This window comes from Sciurus carolinensis, chromosome 11 (genome assembly GCF_902686445.1).
Source record: "Sciurus carolinensis chromosome 11, mSciCar1.2, whole genome shotgun sequence".
In the NCBI taxonomy this organism is placed as follows: Eukaryota; Metazoa; Chordata; class Mammalia; order Rodentia; family Sciuridae; genus Sciurus; species Sciurus carolinensis.
The window spans coordinates 16,987,603-17,010,883 of record NC_062223.1 but is presented as its reverse complement, the minus strand read 5'-3'; the positions used below and the strand labels follow the sequence as shown (position 1 = coordinate 17,010,883).

Below are 23,281 nucleotides of genomic sequence, written 5' to 3'. Positions count from 1 at the left end.
CTGTTTATAAAGTTGTTTGTGTTTTGTCCATGTCTGGGAACTTTCTTTGAGGCTGAATTTAAAGGTGATGGACTTCTTAATCTGACAGAAATAATTTCTAGGCAGTGTAGTATTGAAACTGGTCCTGAAAATCAGGATGGAGTCCCTGTTCCCCTGGTGTTGAAGATTGAACACCCAAAAAATATTGAGGCAATGCAAGAGCAAATATTTTATTTAAAGGATAGGGGAGGAAGAGAGAACAGAGAGAGAGAGAGAGAGAGAGAGAGAGAGAGAGAGACATCCATAGAGATGGCAGTCCAGAGCTGGTGCTCCAGGGAGTGGGGGTGTCCTGCCCCTTGTATAGATGTTACTGTTCCTTTCCTCTCATGTCCCCTCTTTCCATCCTGCCTACATGGTGACCAAAGGACAGGAAGAGAGTTGTCCAAGGGGGCGACTCTCCCCCATTTCCCATATCTGTCTGAAAAGCCTGCCCAGTGGGTATTCATTAATAATTCCTTACTAGGAGGAACAATTCCCTGGAGACTGGTAACCTTGGCAACAGGTGAGGAGGAGGGGAAGTGTCCTGGAGGCATTAGCTTTCCATTTTCTTTTGAAACAGCCCCTATCTTCCCGACCAGAACTATCATCTATCTACATGACTGTCTGTCCTCTGTTCTCATCTCAGTATTTTTACAGATCTGGGGCCTTCTAAGAAACTGAGGTAGCATGAAGACTTCCCTTCAAATCCCAATTCCCGCAACCATGACAGAAAGATTTCAGACATGTTGCTAAGAGTAATAGGAATGAGTTTATTAAGGTAAAGTAAAAGGGAAGGGGATACCCTCAAGGGAGATAGTGGGTCCTCTCAGAGAAGAGGGGGACAATGTGCCTCTCTGTCTCCCAAGTTTTATTGAGGATCCCAGAGAAGCTTCCAGAGAGTCCCACCCAGAGCCTCCTCTTGACTTTTGACTGGCAGTAGGGTAACATCACACTTTGAAGTCCCCACTGTCATGGCAACTCGAGATTATCTTGGTTCATGCTGATTGGCTCTAATTGATTCTTAACCATACATTCTTACAGATTTTATGGTTAGAAGAAAATGTTAGTAATTCTGAAATTACTTCCAGAACCTGGTCCGTGAAAAGGGTCACAGAAGTTTCTCCTACAAAATAACTTGGGATCCTCTTATCAATGTAATTTCTTGCCTGCATTTCTGTGCAGATAACAGGTAGTTTGGTGAGAAAAATGACATATCCTGTCCCCTTAGGCCAGCCAGGGCTGCAGGCAAATTGGGTTTGACAAAGCAAGTGTGTGGGGGTCAGCCTGGTGGGCCCGTTTTATAGAATTATTCTTTCAACTTCATGTTCCCACCATAATTATGATCAGGAGCAGAAGACAGAGCAGAAAGATTGGAAAAGCTTGCAGTTTGGCTAGAAAACTGTGAGTAAAACTGTGAGGAAGGAATGTGTGGTTGTTAAAGACATTAGAGCCACTGAAGAAACACTGAAGATGCAAAGATGCCTTGAGGGTATCTCAGGAATTAGAAAGACAACACCCATCTCAGGCTCAAAGGCAGAAGAGTAAAAGTTCCTTTGAGAAGAGACCCGTGGGGCACCCTACCTGCACAGAGGGGCAAAGGGAGTTGTTTCACCATGCCCAGCCACCCAAACACTCGGAGGCTGCTTCCAGGCTTGCTGACTGCTCTAGATGGCGGCAGACTTTGACGTCAACCACATGCAGGATGCTGGAGTTAGGTTCATGGAGGTTTCCACCAAGATCTCAGAGGAAGGTCTTGAAGGCCAGGCAGAATGCAGCAGGGTCAGAGTTTGCACAGGTGTCCCTGAAAGGGCAATGTGTGGAGATGTGGAAAGGAAACCAAGTTGCCATGGAGACCCCAGGAGTAGAAATGCTAGTTATTTCGGACATCTGCGAAGGAGACCTGCAGGAATTGAACACAGATGAGCCAAGACAGACCCTAAGTGGGCCGCAACCAGCAAAGCCACGGGTGCATAGCTACACTAGCCATTTGAAGAGAACTCCAGGAGGTCACGTGCCCCAGATGATGGACACGGAGCTCTAGGACTTGTTTGCCCATCTGGATTTGTTCTTATGTTGGTCCTATCCCTTCTTTTTAAGCTCTTATTTCTCCTGTATGGAATGGAAATGTTTACTCTGTGCCATTATATATTGAACATTTGTAACTTGCTTTTGATTTTTACAGCAACTCATCCTAAGAGTTTGCCTTGAGTCTCAGAGGAAACTATGGACTAGGACTTTTGAGCATCACGGAACAGTTAAGACTACGGAAATTCTTGAAAATGGACTAAGTGCATTTTGCATTGTGAGATGGTCATGAGCTTTTGGTGGTCAGAGAAGGAATGTTATGGTTTTAATGTTAGGTGTCCCCTAAAAGCTCATGAGTGAGAAATGCAAGGTTTAGAGGTGAAAAGATTTGGTTATGAGAGCCTTCACCTAATCAGTGAATTAATTACCAATTATCAGGAATTAACTGGGTGGTAACTAAAGAGAGGAATGGTGTGGCTTGTGGAGTGGGTTTTTTGGGGTGGGCATGCCTTAGGGATATATATTTACCCTTGGAGAGTGGAGCTCTCTTTCTCTCTCTGCTTCCTGGTGCAGTTTCCACCTGCTTTTCCTCTATCACACACTTGTGCCATGATGTTCTGCCTTTCCCTGAGCCCCAAAGAATGGAGCTGGTCACCTGTGGACTAAGACCTCTGAAGTGGTGAGCCCCCAAATAAACTTTTCTTCCTCTAATTGTTCTTGTCAGGTCTTTTAGCCACAGCAGTGAAAAAGCTGATTAAAACAATTGATATGATAAATTAATTACTTCTGTAAAAATAAAAGACAGAAAATCTCAAATATAAACAAGAAAGCAGGAAAATAAAACAACAAAAGATATTCTAAATAACTGGAATAAAATTAACAAAATGTCAGGAATAGGTGTTTATAATCAATAATATCTTTGAACGTGTAGACTAAATTCTCCAATTAAAAGATGAAGACTGACTGAATTAATAAAAAAAAAGGTCCAATAATGTGCTGCAACAAGAAACTCATTTTACCAATAAAGATGCACACAATTAAAAATGAAGGGATCACAAAAGATGTTCCATGAAAACAGAAACCAAAAGTGAGAAGTAGCTACACTAAGGTTAGATAAAATAGACTTCAATGGAATATCACTCAGCCTTAAATGAGAATAAAATTATGGCATTTGAAGGTAAATGGAGTTGGAGAATATCATGCTAAGTGAAATATGCCAATCCCCCAAACCAAAGGCAAAATGTTTTCTCTGATATGTGGATATTGATTCATAATGGGGGACTATGGGGAGGACTGAATGGACGACCTTTGGATTGTGCAGAGGGGAGTAAAGGGAGGGAAGGGGGCAGGGGAGTAGAAAGATGGTGGAATGGATTGACGTCATTACCCTAGGTACTTGTGTGACTGCACAAATGTTATGACTCTACATAATGTACAACCAGAGAAAGGAATCATTTTGCTCCATCTGTGTACAATGCATTGAAATGAATTCTGCTGTCATGTATAGCTAATTAGAATAAAATAAATAAATAAGTAAAATAGACTTTAAGTCAAAACCATTAAAAGACATGGTCACTAAATAATGATGAGAGAATTATTCCAATAAAAATATATGACAATTGTAGATTCATATTCAGCTAATTCTGGAGTACTCAATTTAATTAAGCAAATATTATTAAACATAAAGGGAGAGAGAAGTTCCAATACAATATTAGTAGGGGACTTCAACATTACACTTGAAGGGGATGATCATTTAGACAAAAAACTTAACAAAGAAACAAAGAAAGACCAGAGTTAAACTGAACTCTACCACACGCTAGACTGAATTAACCTAACAGACATTTACAGAATATTTTACCCAACAGTAGCAGAATACATATTCTCCTCATCAGCACATGGAACATCTCTAGAGTCGACATACATGAAGCCACAAAATAAATTTAAGCACTTTAAAAAAATCAAAATCATATTGTGTATCTTCACCTACACAATGGAGTAAAAGTAGAAATTCACACACACACAAAAAAATTGGAAATTCTACCCATATATTGAAATTAAATGCCATGCCATTGAATGATCAATGGGTCATTGAAAACCTCAAAAGATAAAGTAAAATTTGAAATAAATGGGAATGGAAACACAATATACACAAACTTATGGGATAGAGCAAAAACACTTCAAAGAGTGTATAGTAGTAAGTACCTGCATGAAAAAATTAACTTAAATAACATGAAACTTCACCTAATGCTATATCTCAAGGAACTAGAAAATCAAGGAAATTCAAAATTAGTGGAAGGAAAGAAGACAAGACAGGACACACAAAAATGAAATAAAGACAGACAACAATGAAAACAACAATAAACACACTAACAAAAAATCAATGAAATAAAGAGCAAATTTTTAAAGTTAAACAAAGGTGGCAAAACTTTAATCAGACTAACCAAATAAAAAAGAAAATATTACAAATGATGTTGAATGAATGTAATCCAAGGGTAGGAATGAATGTCATCCAAATGAATGAAATCCAAATTAAAAAACAGAACATCACAACTGACATTGCAGAAATATAAAACATTCTTTTTGACATTATCCCAATGAATTGGAAAACCTAGAAAAATGGATGAATTTGTGGACACATATAGCCATGAAAGATACAGAAAACTTAAACAGTTCAAAAATCATACATGAGGTTCAATCTGTAATAAAATCATTTCCCAAAATAAAAAGCACAGAACTGGATGACCACCAATAGTTTCTATTAGACTTTTCAAGAAGAACCAACATGAATTCTTTTCAACTATTCCGAAAGATTGAAAGAGAGGAAATTTTCATACTCATTCAATGAAGCCTGCATTACTGTTGCCAAAACCAGACATGAAGATGATAGCAAAGCTAAAGAAAACTATGGACTGGTATCCCTGATGGAAACAGATGAAAAATTCCCAATAACATGCTAACAAATCCAATGACAAAAGGATTGTATGGTCTGATCAAACGAGATTTATCCCAGGGATGCAAGGATGGGTCAACAGATGCAAGTAAGAAATGTGGCACCCTGTGTCAAGAGAGTGAAGGTAAATGTCATAGAATCATCTCAACAGAAGCAGAAGAAGCATTTAGTAAAATCCAACACCATTCATGATAAAAATTGTACAGTTGGGAATACAAGGAAAATACATGAACACAGTAAAGGCTTTATAGGACAAACATCATAGTAAATGGGAAAAGTTGCAAGCATTTTCTCTAAATTCTGGATAAAAACAAAGGTTGTTGAATTTCACTTTCTTATTCCATGTAGTTCTAGAAGTCATGGAGAAATCAGGCAAGAGAAAAACACGAGGTGTGCATTTAGGAAGAGAGGAAGTCAAACTATTCCTGAAGATGTCATGATTCTGTGTATGTAGAAAAACTTAACGGCTCCACCAAGACACTACTAGAATTGATAAAGTATTCAGTAAAGTAACAGGATACACAATAGAGGGGTTCATTATGACTTACTCATCTATGCACATATATAATCTGCTTCATTTCTTTCCACCATGCTTCCTCTTCCCCTCCCTTCCTCCTCCTCAGGATCCCCTTCCTCTACTGGACCCTTTTCACATATATTGAATTGTTTTATTATAATCATAAATTAAAGTGGTATTCATTGGTTGTACTCACTCATACATATAGCAAACTTTGGTCAATTTCATCCTCCAGTTTCTCTTTCTCTTCCCTCATACCTTTCCCTTGATCCCCTGCCCCTACTCTACTGATCTCCCTTCTATTTTCATGAGATCTCTCTCTCTCCCTGGCTTTTTTTTACCTCTAACTTCCACACACAAGAGAAAACCCGAGACCTTTGTTCTTCTGAATCTGGTTTATCTCACTTAGCATAATGTTTTCCAGTTCCATCCAATTTCCAGCAAATGACACTATTTCAATCTTTATGGCTGAGTAGAATTCCATTGTGTATTCTACTCCATTTTCTTTATCCATTCCTCTGTTGATGGACACCCAGCGTGGCTCCATAACTCAGCGATTGTGAACTGAGCTGTTAGAGACATTGTAAAGCCTTGGGTGCTGTTGCATGCTGGAGTCAGCATTTTGTATAAATACCTGGGAATGGAATAGCAAGTATGTATAATTATAAAGCTGTATTAAAAATGAGAAAGCTAAAGGAAAGACATTGTTATTTATGAACTGTGTTTATCTCTTGCCATTGACATCCTCATGCTCTCTCTACATCTAGTGGTTGAAATGTCTGCATTTGTTCTTTTGACTAATGGTATGATTTTTGTTTCTACAGTTAAAACATTCTAGAGTGTATTTTGTCAAATTTGAACTGGGTGTTAAAAATGGCAGAATACAAAAACCAATACTAAACATCAGCAGCATTTTTATAAAACAATAACCCAACTGCTTAGAAAGAAATCATGAAAGTAATAGCTACAGAAATGCAGAGCTACTATGGAAAACCGTACTAGGTTTCTTGAAAGAATAAAAATGGCACCACTATATGACTCAGCTCTACCACTCCTCTGTATTTATTCTGAGGAATTAAAGTCAGCATACTGTGAATCTGCATTCATATCCACACTTACAGCAGCACAGTTCAAAATAGGCAGCTTATGGAACCAGCCTAGGTATCTTTCAACAAAGAATACACAAGGAAAATATAGACACACTAGAATATTATTCACCCATAAAGAAAAATACAATTATGTAATTTTCAGGAAATGAATACAACTGGAAAGGATTATGTCAATAAAAATAAAGCAGATTCAGATAAGTGAGTGTTATATTTATCTCTCATGTGAAAGCTAGAGAGAAAAAAGAAGAGAAGAGGATTTTATGAAAATAGAAGGGAGAGCAGAGCAGTGGTAAAGAGAAAGGAATTGGGGATGGAATAGAGGAGGTTGGAGTTAGATAAAAGGAATGATTCAGCGCCCTGCACCACAGTGACTAGGGTTGACTACCGTTCACAATAACCTACTGTGAGGAACCTGAAGAGAGGAGCTCAGAGACTCCAACCACAGAGAAACGATGAGGAGGAGGAGGAGGAGGTCATCGACTAGCCTTCACCAGTATGTGTTGTGTTCCTGCACTGAAGCACCAGACTGCTCACTAGGAATATGTACAATTATTACATGATGTCAGGTTGCTTAGGTGATGTGAATTTCTCTTTTTTGCATCTCAAATTTTTGCATTTGTACTGTTTTTGAGTTTTCACAATAATGTGACCCAACAGGAAAAAAAAATAAATGATGTTCTCAAAAACTGGTGTGATTTACTTTCACTGGCCAATTTTCAGCCATTTAATATTCGAAAAAATTTTTTTTCCTGTTATTTCTATTCTTTCTTGATGGGATTCATATCATGATATGTTGGATGTTTTCAATCTTCCCTGCCTCAAAATTACTTTCCATTTTCTTTTCTTGTGTTCTCTAAGCTGTATTTTCAATATTTTAAAATTCCAACTTCTAAATTCAAATTCTTTTATGAATTCCATTTTGATTCATCCAGTGTTCATTCCATTCATTTAAAGGACTTTGTAAACTGTTACTGTATCTTTTATTTCCAAGATTTCTCAATGGTTTCCTTTTCATATTTTGGATTATTTATTATTTAATATTTTTCTTTCATTTATTTCTGGCCTTTAATTAGCACATGATAGTCATACATACCTATGGAGTATCGATTATGTTCTAATATGTGATGTTATTCAAAGTACCAAGTGATGAAATGCTATAAATAGAATCCTCATAAAGTTGATACATAAGATATAAGACACAATCAAAAACTTGTTTAAGAGGCTGAAGCAGGATTTTGAGTGTGAGAGAGTGTGAGACAGAAAGGATGAAAAATCAAGAGATCTAGAAAGCAAATGTCTCAGATTAGAAGACTCGACTCCCAGGAGACCATTACACCGAGTGTACTGTGAAGGACTTACCTGGGTCAGAGAGACAAGTTTAACTGATTAACAACCTAGAAGGAAATAGCCTTGAGAAGACTACTGCCTATCTCTGAATCTCAGTTCCATGCTCTGTGATGCTGCAGTTTACACAAGGCCCAGAACACTTACATAATAGAACTGTAAAAATTAAGCATGTGTATCACAATGCTGACACAATGCCTGAAACATGGAATGTCTTTGCATTTGTTTCCCTCCTTTTCTTGTCCTCCTGACTTTGCACACGTGCCAAGCTTCAGAATTATAGGGATTACTTTAAAGTAAATATGTGATATACATGCACTAAGAGCTCTTTGTTTTTAAAAAAAAAAAAATGCCTACTTCTAACACACAAAGCACATCCTGAATCACCTTGAACTGATTCCCTCATTTTATCAAAGCATACAAGCTCCAACTCTGTTCCAGGAACTGCTAGTTACTGTCATTAGAGAGTGAGGAAGGGATCCCTTAGTGGTTATGTGACTAGCCACAGAAGCTCTACAGATCAGTATCAAGTAGTAAGTGCTCTTATGAAAGTAAATATAAAGTGCCATTGAGTCACCATGGAAGTGTTTGTCAGAATATCCTAGTGATAGGGAAGTTTCTTCTTGTGAATTTTCCACTGAGGCAAAACATGAAAATATGTATCTCGTTAGAGTTAGCTCAGAAAGTAGTGAATTTCTGTATTCTGCTGGCAGTGGCTAGTGTATTGTCTATTAAAATATTCACAGCAATGTTCTTCCTAAGGGGAGTGACAAGCAGACCCAAGAGGTCTTAGCCATTTTTCTAAGGTATGTAAAGTTTCCCTTTTTCTATAATCTCAGGAAATTAACTTCAATGTGGACCTTAAAATATGACTCATTTCCTGAAGAAGATTTGAGAGGAATGAATTCAAATATCAAACACCTTATATCACTAAAATTAACACCCTAAAATCTATTAAGCCTCCAACAAAATTTTTTGAATGCGCTCTTGACCTCCTTGTTCCTCAGGCTGTAGACCACAGGGTTCAGCATGGGGATGATCATGGTATAAAAGACAGAGGCGATCTTGTCAGTGTCCATGGAGTGGCTGGAGCTGGGCTGTAAGTACATGAAGATAATTGTCCCATAGAAAATGGAGACTGCAGTGAAGTGGGAGGCACAGGTGGATATGGCCTTCCTGTGTCCTGCACCTGAGCTCATCTTTAAGATGGTGACAAAAATAAATATGTATGATACCCAGATAACTAGGAGAGCAAAAAAGATATTAAAACCCACAACATAAACGAGAACCAGCTCACTAACATGTCTATCAGAGCAAGAGAGAACCATGACTGCTGGAATATCACAGAAAAAATGGTGGACGACATTGGACTTGCAGAAGGTGAGGCTGAAAGTATCCCCAATGTGGATGGAGGCATTCAGGAAGCCACAGACATAAGACCCTAAGGTCAGACACACACACACCCTGGTTGTCATGGTGGTGGTGTAGTGCAGGGGCTTGCACACTGCTGCATAGCGATCATAGGCCATCGAGGCCAACAGGTAATTTTCCACAGTAGCGAAGGCTACAAAAAAGAACATCTGAGCAGCACAAGCATTGTAGGAGATGACCTTGTCTCCCAGAAGGAGCCCAGCCATGACCGTGGGAGTGACAGCTGAGGAGTAGCAAACGTCCACCAGAGACAGGTTGCCAAGGAAGAAGTACATGGGAGTGTGGAGACGGGAGTCCATGACAATCAACAGGATCATCCCCAGGTTCCCAAACAGAGTGATGGTGTAGATGAGCAGGAACGTCAGAAAGAGGGGAAGCAGCAGACCTGGGTCAGAGGTCAGTCCCAGCAGGATGAACTCTGTCACTTCTGTCCTGTTCTCCATTAGTGTTATCTGAGAATCACTGAATGCTCTATAAACATGAGGAAAATGGAACAAAAGACTAAAGAAATTAAATTGAAATCAGGAAATATAAGTGAAAGATTTATTCTTCCATCACTTCAAAAAAAAGTATGAACATGAAAACTTAATTCCGTGCATTAAATGTACACAAGGTCACATACTGCCAAATTTGATAAATCTGAATGGATGATCTACCCAATGTAAAAATTTCAGAATGTGTAAAGTGAGCTGCAGAGTATTCGGTAACCACAGAGGGGCTTACGTGGATAAACGGCTCTGTCGACTCACTTCTGAGCTCAGTAACTGGGATGCCTCCAGGTTGCCCGCCATCCAGGAACTGCTCTGGGCACTGTGGATGTGAATTCACTGTTTCCTCTCAGTATTATGAGTTGATTGTTACATTTATATAAATCATGAGGCACAAGAGGTTGGGTCATTTATTATATTTACTCCAGTATCAATGGGATATCTCTGCTCTGGACCCAGGCCACTTGAAGCCCATGCTGAGTCTAGCCTGAATTTAAATCTAATTGGAATTCACTCAATGACTATTTTTCCTTGTCTTCTTTGGTTCAAATTCAGATTTTGGGTTTTCACAGGAAACAAGTGATTAGATGGCAACTTCTTCTTGTCAATTACATATTTCCTTGTCTTTAGGGTCAAACAAATAAGCAAACATAAAAACCAGAAGAGTGAAACCAATCATCCTTTCAATGAATGACATGAGGAATCTAAGTCAATGAAGAGTCTCTGAACTGCAATTTAACTTTTCCTCCACAATCTGGGGCTTATGGTCAGCCGCACACAGGTTGGCAGTGATGTGGCCAAAACCATAAGCTATTTTCTCGGTTGAGGAAGGTTTAACCTTTAAGTCATCATAGCTCATCTCATGCCTAGATGTGGTGGGATAACCAGGGTGGTGGCGGTGTGTTCAACCTGCTGGAACAATAATGAGATATGGAAGACACAAGGCTTCTGTTCTTGAAAGAGGTGTGTGTTAGTCCTACCATTTGCCAGAGGAGTTGCTGATCCTCACCACTCTCCCTTGTGCATAATACATCCATCTGCAAAACAAAGACAGTACTGTGGCCTGCTTTCATGTATTACCATGAGAATTAAATAAGGTAATACGTGGAAGACAGGAAAGTGCCCCGTGTAAGTGAAAGCAGGTGAGTGCGGCTGTGATGTTCCTGTTAGGATGGCTAAAGCTCTTAACAGTCCGGTCAAGGTGGATGCTGTCACGCAGGACTTCAGGCTCAGGTGTCCACAGCCTGGAGGGCTTTTCCCAAATTTGCCTTTTCTCCCATAAACTAGGTCTGACGAGAATCTCTGTGTTCTGCAGTGTTTTTCTCTTTTTTTGTTCTAAGGATGGGACTGCTAACTCCCAAATCCCATGTGAGGCATTCTTTTGAAAAATTTCTTCATTAAAATCCATATTTTAGTTTGAGTAAAAAAAAAAAAAAAATCTATTTTTTCTTTCTTTTTATTGTTTTGGTTTGATTTCTGTTTATTTATATTTTATGGCTCCTACTTCCTCACTGCGCTCATTCAAACCCTAACACAAGGGGCCTGGGTTGTGGCTCAGTGGTAGAGCACTTGCTTAGCACGGTGAGCACTGGCTTTGATCTTCAGCTCTACATAAAAATAAATAAATAAAATGAAGGTATTGTGTCCATCTGCGACTAAAAAAATTAACCAAAGTAACACAAAGTGAGATCCGTCTGAAAAATTTAAGTCTTTCAGTTTTAGAAAGCAATTTATTATTTAAAGTAGGAAGCAAAGAGTTTATCCATTTTGCTGCTAAGAAGTGAGCATCTCCCTCAGAAACGTGTCTGTGTTGACGGAGGGCACTCAGCGCCTACCTAGGTGGCTGCGGCCAAGAGCATGCAGTGGCCTTACTCTCCTCCCACAGCCACATCACAGTGACCAGACTTGAAGTTCCCAGTTTATGGTTTGTCTTATCTCACAGATTTGCTTTGGTGGCAGGTTTCATTTTGGTAAATATTTTATGTGAATCTGTTCCTGTGCAGTAGCAGTATTTTAAATGTCCTTATTTGTTTTTTGTTTGTTTCGAGACTGGATCTTTCCATGTTGTCCAAACTGGTCTCAAACTCCTGGGTTCAAGAGATCCTCCAGTCTCAGCCTCCTGAAGGCTGGGATGGCAGGGATGTGCCACCACATCTGGAGAAGTTTTTAAATTTGAATCAGACCTTTTTGGAAGAATATCCCTCCAAAACTACTATTCCTTCCATCTTTCTACTGAAGTTTTAGCAAGTCAGTTTAGGAGTCTGTTCTGTGAAGACATTATGTTAGCCAATGTTTAACACACACGATCAAGATCACTAAATATGTGTTTTTTACCCAATAAGGGCTTTCTATATGTGTGTGTGTGTGTGTGTGTGTGTGTGTGTGTGTACAAGGTAGGTATTATTAATTTTACTGTATCATTAAATAAATTGAGGATTTAAGAAGCTATCAAATCCTCTAAAAGGGTACAGTTAGTATGAGAAAGACTGAAAAATCAAGTTTTAAGTCTATCTTCAACATAATGAAAGAACATAGCCTTGGGACACATCATTGTCAAAACTGTCATATAGATATTTTACTATATATATCAGAGAAAGATTAAAATGCAATTCAGAGATTCTGATTCATTAGGACCTTTTTTGTAGTTTAAGAAGATCATTTCACGTTTCTGGATTTTTTCTTTGCTTTTTGGTTTTTACCTTCAATGTTAGGTGAATGTATGATAAAAAGACAAAATCACCAACTCATGTCTTATTTTTTGTTCCTGTGTCTAGAGAGAATCCCTAGAATCCTTATGACAGTCACACAGTAGATTCCTCTCAGTGTTTAGAGAAAACATTGCAGCCACTTCTTTCTCCTTTTAAATAACCTCAGTAGGACAGCTGCCCCTACTTCTGCATGAATTACTAAACAATGTACACAGAACACAGAGGCTTACCAGCTTGCTGAGGGAGAAAGAATGTTCCAACCTGGATGTCAGTCTAATCATGATGTCATCCATGGAGTACTGCATAGCTTCTCTTAGAGGATCTTTCTCAGGTAGCCATCAAAGTTTCCAAGTTGTCTGAGGCCTGGAAAAACAGAGGAAAGAACATTAACGTGGATCGTGTTCTGAATTTGCTGTTAACACTTTGTTTCATGGTGGGATCTCTTATCTCCTCCTCATCTGCAGAATAAACATGATGAGATTACATCTTTCACGTAATTCCTAGAATGTGTCCGTCAATAACAAATGAGAGGTCTGCAAAGCATCCTGTGAGAGGTTAAATCTTCATCTCCAAGTGTCTCCCTGAGTGTGGTTAAAGGCTCACGGCAAATCCTCAGGTCAGAAGAAGGCCTGAATGTGCTCACGATGATTGTCCTTCACGTGAGTAAACCGAGACCATCAAAGCACAGCATGGAGTGCTCCCAAAGCAATGTGATGTTGAGTCTTCAGAGGCAAATGCAAGGGGATCCGGAGAGAATCAGAGAGACCTCTGGAGGTTTCCCCATGAGACCAGCTCCAGCTCCAATCCTACTTTCCTAAGGAAGAAGCAATTAAACTGTCTGTGGGGATTCAGTTAGTTAGTTTACTGTGTATCAAGTTTTGGTAATAGTGGTTTTTTTTTCTTAGATTTTCTAAATGACTGCTAATTTAATACCGAAATGCCCACACTGTTTACTGCATGGACCTAAGGATTTTGCTTATGTGTAGTCATGAAACCACTCTGATAATCGCATAGATGAATTTATCCAAACTTCTCTGATTATTTCTCTTCCCACCTGCTGTGCCTGGCTTCAAGTAAGCTGAAAAACATTGAATGTAAATAGTTGAAACTCTCCAATCAAAAGATGTAGATTGACAGGCTTGATTAAAACATGAGACCCAGCCATGTACTGTTTACAAGAGACTCGCCTTACAGACAAAGACATCCTCAGACTGAAATTTTTTTATCCGTCATTCTGCCTTTGTTAGAACACACTTAGAGTTAGCTATATCCTAGATTATGGGTGGTCTTTGTGTCTGACATCTTTGTCTTATCATTTGAGGTCTGTTCTTATTGCCATCTGTGTGAAAGGAAAATCTTATTCACTGAGAAGTAACATCACATTATGTGGCCTTTATGATTTTTTGATTGTGCATTTGAACATTAATGCTTTCTTCAGTGTTTTGTGATTATAGATGAGGCTGATCAATATACACTTGCAGAAAGAAGGGGTGTGGGACATAGGCTCTCAGGTCATGTGAGTAAAGACGTTGAGTCCAGTTTATTTGTCAAATGGTAGGTGCTTCTTTATTTGAATAAGAAAGTGCCAAACTGTATTCTGAAGAGATTCTTCCAATTTGAATTCCTGCAGCAAGCCACTTAAATGTTTGACATCTTCATCAACAGTTGCTATTTTAAAATTGTCATATATATATATAAAAAACAATAATATATAATTAATACTATATATAATTAATACTTTATATTATTAGTATTATATTTATATTTACTTTCATTTTTGGTCATTCTCTAGTACATTTCAAGAAATCTCCTTAGCAAATCTTTCTTTTGAAATATCTGCCAATGTTATCATCACAGCTCTGACCTAGGGAAGCTTTTTTCATTTTTTCCAGCATAAAAAGCAGATTTGTTTTCCTCATTGACACAAGTGCCTCTGGGTCCACACTCCCAGGCAGACGCACACTTTTCTCAGTTCAGGCAGGTGTCACCTGGGCTCTGCCAGGTCCTGGCAAGCTCGCTCACCTGCAGGTTTGGACTTCTCAGCCTTCGTAATCACATGAGCCAATTCTTCTGAATTGCACAAGCCAGTCTTCTAAACTGACTGGAGTAAAAAGCCCTAAAGACGATTTTTAATAGTTTTATGCAGTTTGAGTGTTTAAATCCAGGGCCTTGCATATGATCAACGGGTGCTCTTCCACTGAGCCACACTTCCAGCTCTCGTTCTGTGGTAAAGAGAGCATGCAGTTCTTGGTATGATCTGACAGCAGAGAGACACTCCATAAGACAGCTTTTAGAAGCCTAAATATCTGAGTTACCGTGTGCTACAGTACATTTAAAAGTATGTGTACCCTCCAACATTCACAGGCTGGAACCCAAGCCCCAATCGGTTTGTGTTAAGCTGTGGGGCCTTTGGAGGTGATTGAGTTCCGCCCCAGGATTAGGAAACAGGCTTGATTGCTACAGCTATCTACTTGTGGGTGTGCCAGCTGTCATGCAGAGGCATCTGTGAACTGGGTCAGATCTTCTGCCCCTGCCAGTGGATTGTAGGAGCTCCCTGGGAGACTGAAGGGCAGCCCTGGGAGAGAAGGCACTGCAGCAGGACCAGGAGCCTCGGTCATCTGAGCTGCTTCTCCAGGTCACTTACTTTGCCTTGAAGCCTATTAGGTTTCAGATGATCACCTCCATTTGATAATGGAGTGCTGTTGTCTATGCCTAATTGTGTGTCTTGGCAGGTCAACTGACACCCAGTTTATGAGAAGCAGCTAAGGTTGCCTGGTCACTTGGTGGCCCATGGCTTGGTATCGACCAAGACCCAGTAGCAGGTCAATAGCTGTTTCTATCTCTCAATATCTGTTTCCTAAAAGGAGAGTGGTTTTCCACAAAGAATGGCAGAGTTTTCTTGAAAATCCAAACACATTGCATGCAATTCACTTACAGGTATCCAAGGCCCTGAGCAGTATCCCTGCCTACCACTAACAACTCAGGAACAGTCGCGTTTGAGGACCACACGGCCCAAGTGGCAGAGGAGTGGCACAGCTCAGGACGTGTTGAAGAGCCTTCTTTCTTCTGTCCCCACTCAAACCTAGCAGCTCATTCAGTGGGTCAGATCACTCAGTAAAGGGACAGAATACCACACCTAAACGAAAAACCTACTGTCTCCTAACCATAAAGAGGACCACTTGGTGTTATGCGTCTTTGTCTTTGAAGCGGGGCCAGATGACATAATTTATCTATTTTCCTGGAAGCAATGTCTCAACACTTCCCATGCCACTGGATCTCCAGAATGTTCACTGAGTAGAAATCTGAGTATTTCTTGTATTTATTTCACTCCACTGGCATTTAAATACTTTACTCATGAGTCTAGCGTGCGTTCTACGTGTTGCTCACAGGGTCCTGTCAGCACGTCATCAATATCCTGGGCCAATGTGAAATCTTTTGGATGGGAAGGTGATACAACCCTTGGGTAGGACACTGATGGTGTATTGCTGGTCTTGCAAACTGACAGAAAATTGCTCCTGTTAATATTCATCAATAGGGAAGAAAATATTTTTTTTGCTCTCAAAATAGTTGCAAACTATCATAAAGAATGAAATTACATTGTTTGTATAAAAGTTAATGAAACAGAAAAAAGTGAGATTATTATTTTAAGGAATGTTTTCCTTATATTGAGAAGATGTATGTGTGAATACCTAAAATAATCATTTTCTTCTTTGCCTTATCCTATTGTCTTGAAACATAAGGTCTTCTGACTTTAGGTCATAGTATTGAAGTACTATATTGTTACCTTTACATACTACCATTGACTTATGTGATGTCAAGGGGAAGACTGAGCATCATCTAAGTTCCTTGCATCCTGTTGAAGAAGTTTAACATGTTTTGGGTTTTATCAGGGCAGTTATTATGTTAGGTAGGTGTAGATCATCTTCTTGCTTTTATTTGAAGATTATGTATGGTTTAGAGAGATGTGTGAACACCAAGTTCACAGAGAGGAGAGTTGTGATGATTCATTTGTATGTGTCAACTTGGCAGGTGTTTTTAGACTATATTAACATGTAAACCAGTGAACAATGCCTGAGGTAGTTGTCCTCCATAATATTGGTGGGCCTAATCTAAACAGTCGAAGGTCTGAAGACAACAGAATACTGGTCTCCCTGAGCAAGATGATGTCCCCTAACTGATGACTTTAAGACTGACTGAACTATCTACTTTTGCATGTTTTTCTGTGCTCTTCTGATTGGAATTGAACCATAGGCTCTGGATCTTCACTGGGTAGCCAACTCTGCAGTTTCACACTTGCCAATCTCCATAAGTGCATAGACTCAATTCCTGACAACAAATTGTTTTTTCTCTGTTTCTTGCTGACTAGCACCACCACACAACACAAACACATCTGATTAGTTCTGTTTCTATTGAGACCTCTGAGTCATGTAACTAAAAAGAAGATTAACACACAAATGAGCTGGTGAAACCAAAGATGCCTGACATCAATAACAAATCAATTAAACACAAAACAAACTGTAATAGAATATTCAAGGAATAAAATGCACTGAATATATAAACAGAAAAAAGCAAAATGACAGAAACAAGTCCTTCCTTATCATTGATTCCTTAAAGTGGAGAATGGAAGAATGAATACGAAAAACAGGAGTGAACTGTGTAATGTCTACAAAAGACCTAATTACACTAAAAGACATAAATAGTATAAAATCGAAAAGTTGAAACAGCCTATATTCTATGCTCATGGAAACCAAAAGAGTTTACTTTTTGATGCTGTACTAATATTTGACCAAACAGATTGTGAGTTAAAAATATGAGAAGATTAAAATAAGGTCAGTATAAGTCAATAAAGGGTCAATTAATCCAGGGGATATAAATATATAGGCACCTAAAAAGAGAGACCTAAAATAAATAAAGCAAATATTGCAAAAGATGAAGGGTGAAACAGATACTTCTATAACAATTAATTATGATTTTAATATTTCATTTTCAGCAATGGAAAGAATGACTAGAGAGAAGATTAAAAAGAAATAGAGGATGTGAACAACACCAAAATAAAAAATCTTGACAGATACATAGAGAGGAATTCTCAAGTATGCATGAAGTATTTTCTAGAATAAGCTGTATATTAGGCCCAAAACAGTCTCAATAATCCATAAAAATTGAACTTATATACAACATTCTAGTTAAACAACACATTTGAACTAGAAATCAGTAATAAGGGAACTTTGAGTATTTACATGCATGTAAATAGCATATTCTTACCTAGTCAGTGGGTAAAATTACATCAAAACAAAATTATTAAATAATTTGAGAAGAAAATGAAAGCACAACATAGTTGATTTTGTAGTAGATGGAAAAACAGTGGTGATAGAAAATTCTAACTAAGTACCTATATTAAAAATCAAGAAAAATCTAAACTGAATAAAATGTTTTTAAGTATTAAGGTTTAGTTTTTAAAAGTATTTTTAGTTGTAGGAAGACATGATGACTTTATTTTATTTATTTATTTTTATATCTTGCTGAGGATCCAGTGCTTCATACATGCTACATAAATGCTCTGCCACTGAGCTACAGCCCAGTTTCAAGAATTTACTTTTGAAAAGTGAAAACTAATACAAAGTAGTGAAAGAAAATAATGTTCAAGCAGATAAACAAAATTGAATAATTATGAAAAATAATATAGAAAAATCAACAAACCAATTATGTAAATTCTGTGGCAAGATCACACACACGATAAACTTTTTCAGATTGAGTTTTCCAAAAGAGAGAAAATTCAGATTACTAAAACCCTAAATGAAACTGACGATATACTTCTCACCTGATACAAACAAAAATGCTCATAACAAATGTTATCAAAAACTGTACACAGATCTACTGGATACCATACCAGTGTGATCATAACAAGATATACCAACACATGAAATAACAAATAAAAATGCAAACTCTTAAAAACACAAACGCTGCTAAAAACTCACTTAAGAGAATGAAAATATGAATATATCTATAAAAGCGAAAATTGAATCAATGACAACTTCCTAACAAAGCAAATTCCAGGAAGAGGAAGCATTATTCAAACATTTTTCCTGAGAGATGTTTCAGAAAATATAAGATTATAACACGTAGGAAACCTGGTGAGGATTTGTATTAAATTCCAATGGCCGCTGTAACAAACTACCAAAGCTTAGGGGTTTACAACAACTCAGTTCTGGAAACCAAAAGTGTGAAATAATCCCCATGAGCCGAATCAATGGTTCTCAGAGCCGTGGTCCCTCCATGGGCTCTGGGCACACTGCTTTCCTTGCTTCCTTCCTGCATCCTCGGGGGTTGTGGAAGTCTACGCCTGTGGTCTCATCACTTCAATTTGTCACCGTGGTGACTTTGCCCAACTACTCTTTTGCCTATGGTTAAATCTTTCTAACTCCATCCCGGGAGGCACAGGGATTGCTTGTAGGGCGCACACACAAATAATCCCGGATAAGCTTTCATGGCTAAAATCCAGGACCACATCTGCAGAGTCGTTTGGGGCACATTGAACATTGAAATGTTTCAGAATTTGGACACAGATCCTTTTTGCAGCTGTTATCGAGTCTGCCGTGGTGTGATAGGGTGACATTCTACACCATCTTTAAAATTTTTCCATGAATCTGAGATAATTCTGATATACTTATTAATTATTAAAATAGTAATTAGAAATGGTTCCACCTGGAGAATTTTCACCACAAATATGGAAGTGAATGTCCGTGTTAGACTCCGCTGCTCCACAGGGAACATCACAACCACACCGCACCTAAAGCCCAGTATTACAAATGCTGAGGTGAAGCCTCCTGCTTTCTAAGAGGAACAAATCAGAGACAGAGAGACAGAGAGACACACACATACACACAGATGAGGGCGGGAGAGGCAGACAGAGACGAAGTGCTTTCTCTACTTCTTGTTGTATTCAGGGAAGGATTCGATAATGGCCACGGACATGGATGAGGGCAGATCCTTAAATTAAGCCTTCCACTCCAAATACTAGATAGACCCTTAGGGAAACACATGAACACATGCATAAACATGTTTCACGGGCAATTGGTTATCCCTTAAGCAACTCAGATGGACACATAAAACTAACCAACACAAATTGCAACATCACTGTTTGTTCTGGTCAACATTCCATGTCCATCTGTTTATAACATCATGGGACATCTGTGCTAATTTCTTCTCTTTATGTGCTTTGTTGACTCCCATTTTATATATATTTGCTTTGACATGTGGTAGAAAAACCATGTAAAATGAGTGAATACATTAGTATTATTCATGAGGATTTTCACCAGGAGATGGCAAAATATCTCAGTCATTCTCATTCAGATATTTATTTCTGGACAGAATACTTCTTTTTCCCAGACTTTCAGAGGTAACAATATCACATCAAGAACTTAACTTCTGTGTGGGTGTGAAATGCAACTCAATACATGGACAGCGTCTAAGAGGAGCAAATCCAGGAACTGTGCACAAGAAAATCAAAATTCTAAAGGCTATTTTGCTTCCAATGAATAAATGCACTCTTGACCTTTAAGAATGCAGTCTTGACCTCCTGATTCCTCAGGCTGTAGACCACAGGGTTCAGCATGGGGATGACCATAGTGTAGAACACAGATATGACTTTGTCTGTGTCCATGGAGTGGCTGGAGCTGGGCTGTAAATACATGAAGATGACTGTCCCATAGAAAATGGAGACAGCAATGAAGTGGGAGGCACAGGTGGACAGAGCCTTCTGAGGTCCCTTGGCTGTGTGCATCTTTAGGATGGTGATAAAAATAAACATGTAGGATATTAAGATAACTAGGAGGGCAAAAAAGACATTAAAGCTGGCAACATAAACAAGAACCAGCTCACTAACATGTCTGTCAGAGCAAGAGAGAACCATGACTGCTGGAATATCACAGAAAAAATGGTGGACGACATTGGACTTGCAGAAGGTGAGGCTGAAAGTATCCCCAATGTGGATGGAGGCAGTCAGAAAACCACAGACGTAGGATCCTATGGCCAGAAACAGACACAGCCTGGTCGTCATGGTGGTGGTGTAGTGCAGGGGCTTGCACACTGCTGCATAGCGATCATAGGCCATTGAGCTCAGGAGGTAATTTTCCACAGTACCAAAGGCTCCAAAAAAGAACATCTGAGCAGCACAAGCATTGTAGGAAATGACCTTGTCTCTTACAAGAAGCCCAGCCATGACAGTGGGAGTGACAGTTGAGGAGTAGCAGAAGTCCATCAGAGACAGGTTGCCAAGGAAGAAGTACATGGGAGTGTGGAGACGGGAGTCCAAGACAATCAACAGGATCATCCCCAGGTTCCCAACCAGAGTGATGGTGTAGATGAGTAGGAATGTCAGAAAGAGGGGAAGTTGCAGACCTGGGTCAGAGATCAGTCCCAGCAGGATGAACTCTGTCACTTCTGTCCTGTTCTCCATCAGTGACACCTGACAATAATTTTTTTTTCTTTTTTAAAAAGTACATTTTATTTTAATAAAACTATATTGCTTGGGTTAACTTGTAATGGGTTCATCACTGATATCAACATTACCATAGGTGAATGAATTCTAATGAGGTTAATTTCTAACACAGTTAACACTGATGAATGTAGCCCCCATAAATAAGCTCTTTTACGTCCTCAGTAACTTAAAGAATGTAGAGTTTCTGAAATCAGAAATTTTGGAAACTACTTAGAAAGAGAAAAACATTATATGTTCTAGAGTCATAAAAAAAGAACAGAATGAGAAATTATTTGAAATTTGAAAGCACATGTACAAGATTTACTTTCAGATTCTCCAGAAAGAGCATGACCTTCAGCATAAAAGTGACGCATTAATTACACACAGGGTTACATCCTGTTGAATCTTAGCTATTTTAATGAATCATGTTTATAATTTTCAAACTGCGTATGTTTGTTTTCTCATAGTCAATTAATAATTTGATCATTTATCTCACCTGAATCAGTGAGAGCTGATCCTTCCTTGTTGCCCACCTGCCCAGTACTGTTGGCCCTGGGGGTGTGTATCCAGTGTTCTCTCAACATCATGAGTTCTATGGGTTGTTACATTCATGTATACAGTGAAGCACAAGAGGTGGGGGAATTAATTGTAGTTGTGCACGTTTTAAGTGACAATTTCTGGTCTGGTCCCATGCCAACCTTTAACCCATGCCTCATACGTCTTAATTCCAGGTTTCTCATCTGAGTTTGAATCAAATGGATTATAACTGAATTTATAATTACTCCGTGTCTGTTTTTGTTCAAACTCAGTGTTTGAACATTCATGGTAAACTGAGGGTGTGATGGATTAGGTGAATACTTTCGTCTTGTTCTCTATATATTTCCCTCTAATTGGATGACAAAGAAATGAAAACCCAGAAAGGTAAATCGATCCCTCTTCAATAACAAAAGTATCATCAGTAAATGAAAAAATTCGCATTCTACCCTTTTCCCCACCATATCATGGTTATTATTCTCAGCCTATCTACATTATGCTGACATTGGTTTTGTTAAAGCAAAAACTGCTGATTTAGTTTAAAGACAAGTTTAACTTTGAAACATCACAGCAGGTCTCTGTGCACAGCAGGTGTGGTAGGGTAATGAATGGATGGCAGGACCAAGTGCAGCCTGCAGATGCCTTTCAGAGTGAAGTCACATCGTCAAGACTCAGAAGACATGGAACTTAGGCTCCAGGAAGAGATACTTGTCAGATCTACCTTTTGCCACCCAGGACTCACTGGTCCTATTCTCACTCCTCCAGACATAAAATTTCCATCTGTATGATACATACATACTCGTGTTTATAATAACCAAACGGTGGAACCAGCCTAGGTGTCCAAAAAGGCATGAATGAATAAAGGAATATGGTCTATCTAAAGTTCCTCCACACAAGGAATCAAAATGCAGTCTCTAAAAATAAAGAAAAATAATAAGCAAGAGAAAGAAAATGTGGAGTACAATGGAGTTTTAGTCTGCCATAAAGAAAAATGAAATTATGTAACTAGCAGAAAAATGCATAGAACCAGAGATCATCATGTTAAGCAAAATAAGTGAAACTCAGAAGGTCAAGGGTTGTTTGTTTCTCTCATATGTGGAAGCCAGAGAGGAAAAAGGAACAGAAAGGAGGGGGTGAACTCTCGAAAATCAAAGGGACATCATTAGAGGAAAGGGACCAAGGGGTGGAAAAGATGGACGTGTTGGGGATGATATTGGCCCAAGTGTATTGTTACACTGTGTGCACGCATGAACGTGTAACAGCACATTCCATCAATATGTACATATGTACATTATGCACTTATAAAAATGTGGGGTCAAATTTCCACCTGTGAAATGAAGACAGTGAAGAGACCGCCTTTGAGCTATTATCGTGGGCATAAGCACAGCCCGTAGACTGTAGTCATCATGATATTTATCTTAGGGTGGGATCGAGGACTTTGTCTTGGTTTAACCACTGTGGAGGCCAACATGTAGGACTTCACTGGGAGTGACTTTGGACTCTTGGAACCTCACTCTCCCATGGGCCTCTTCTGACACGTTAAGAGCCCATGTGCTGTTCTGAGCTCTCCAGTGATTCTCAGTCTCTTTTGATTCAAGTGTATGATCTCTGCTTCTGCGATTCCATGAGGGCTAATCATTTTCAAAATTTCTTGCTTAATACCCATTTCAATTTGGATGAA

General features: G+C 38.9%; 2 protein-coding genes across 2 annotated transcripts; both read right to left on the bottom strand.

Annotated features, from left to right (window-relative positions):
- Window positions 1-8,907: 8,907 nt before the first annotated feature.
- LOC124959064 (olfactory receptor 5B3-like) lies at window positions 8,908-9,840 on the bottom strand. Its single transcript, XM_047517707.1, has one exon. It carries the CDS (start codon window positions 9,835-9,837, stop codon window positions 8,908-8,910), a length of 930 nt encoding a protein of 309 aa, XP_047373663.1. The 5' UTR covers window positions 9,838-9,840.
- Window positions 9,841-20,100: 10,260 nt separating this feature from the next.
- Window positions 20,101-21,048, bottom strand: LOC124959063 (olfactory receptor 5B3-like). Its single transcript, XM_047517706.1, has one exon. The coding sequence runs from the start codon at window positions 21,043-21,045 to the stop codon at window positions 20,101-20,103; it is 945 nt and encodes a 314-aa protein (XP_047373662.1). The 5' UTR covers window positions 21,046-21,048.
- Window positions 21,049-23,281: the final 2,233 nt, after the last annotated feature.

Excerpts from the sequence above, each read along its gene's own strand:
- LOC124959064 (XM_047517707.1), bottom strand. The coding sequence starts at position 9,837 with ATGGAGAACAGGACAGAAGTGACAGAGTTCATCCTGCTGGGACTGACC.
- LOC124959063 (XM_047517706.1), bottom strand. The coding sequence starts at position 21,045 with ATGGAGAACAGGACAGAAGTGACAGAGTTCATCCTGCTGGGACTGATC.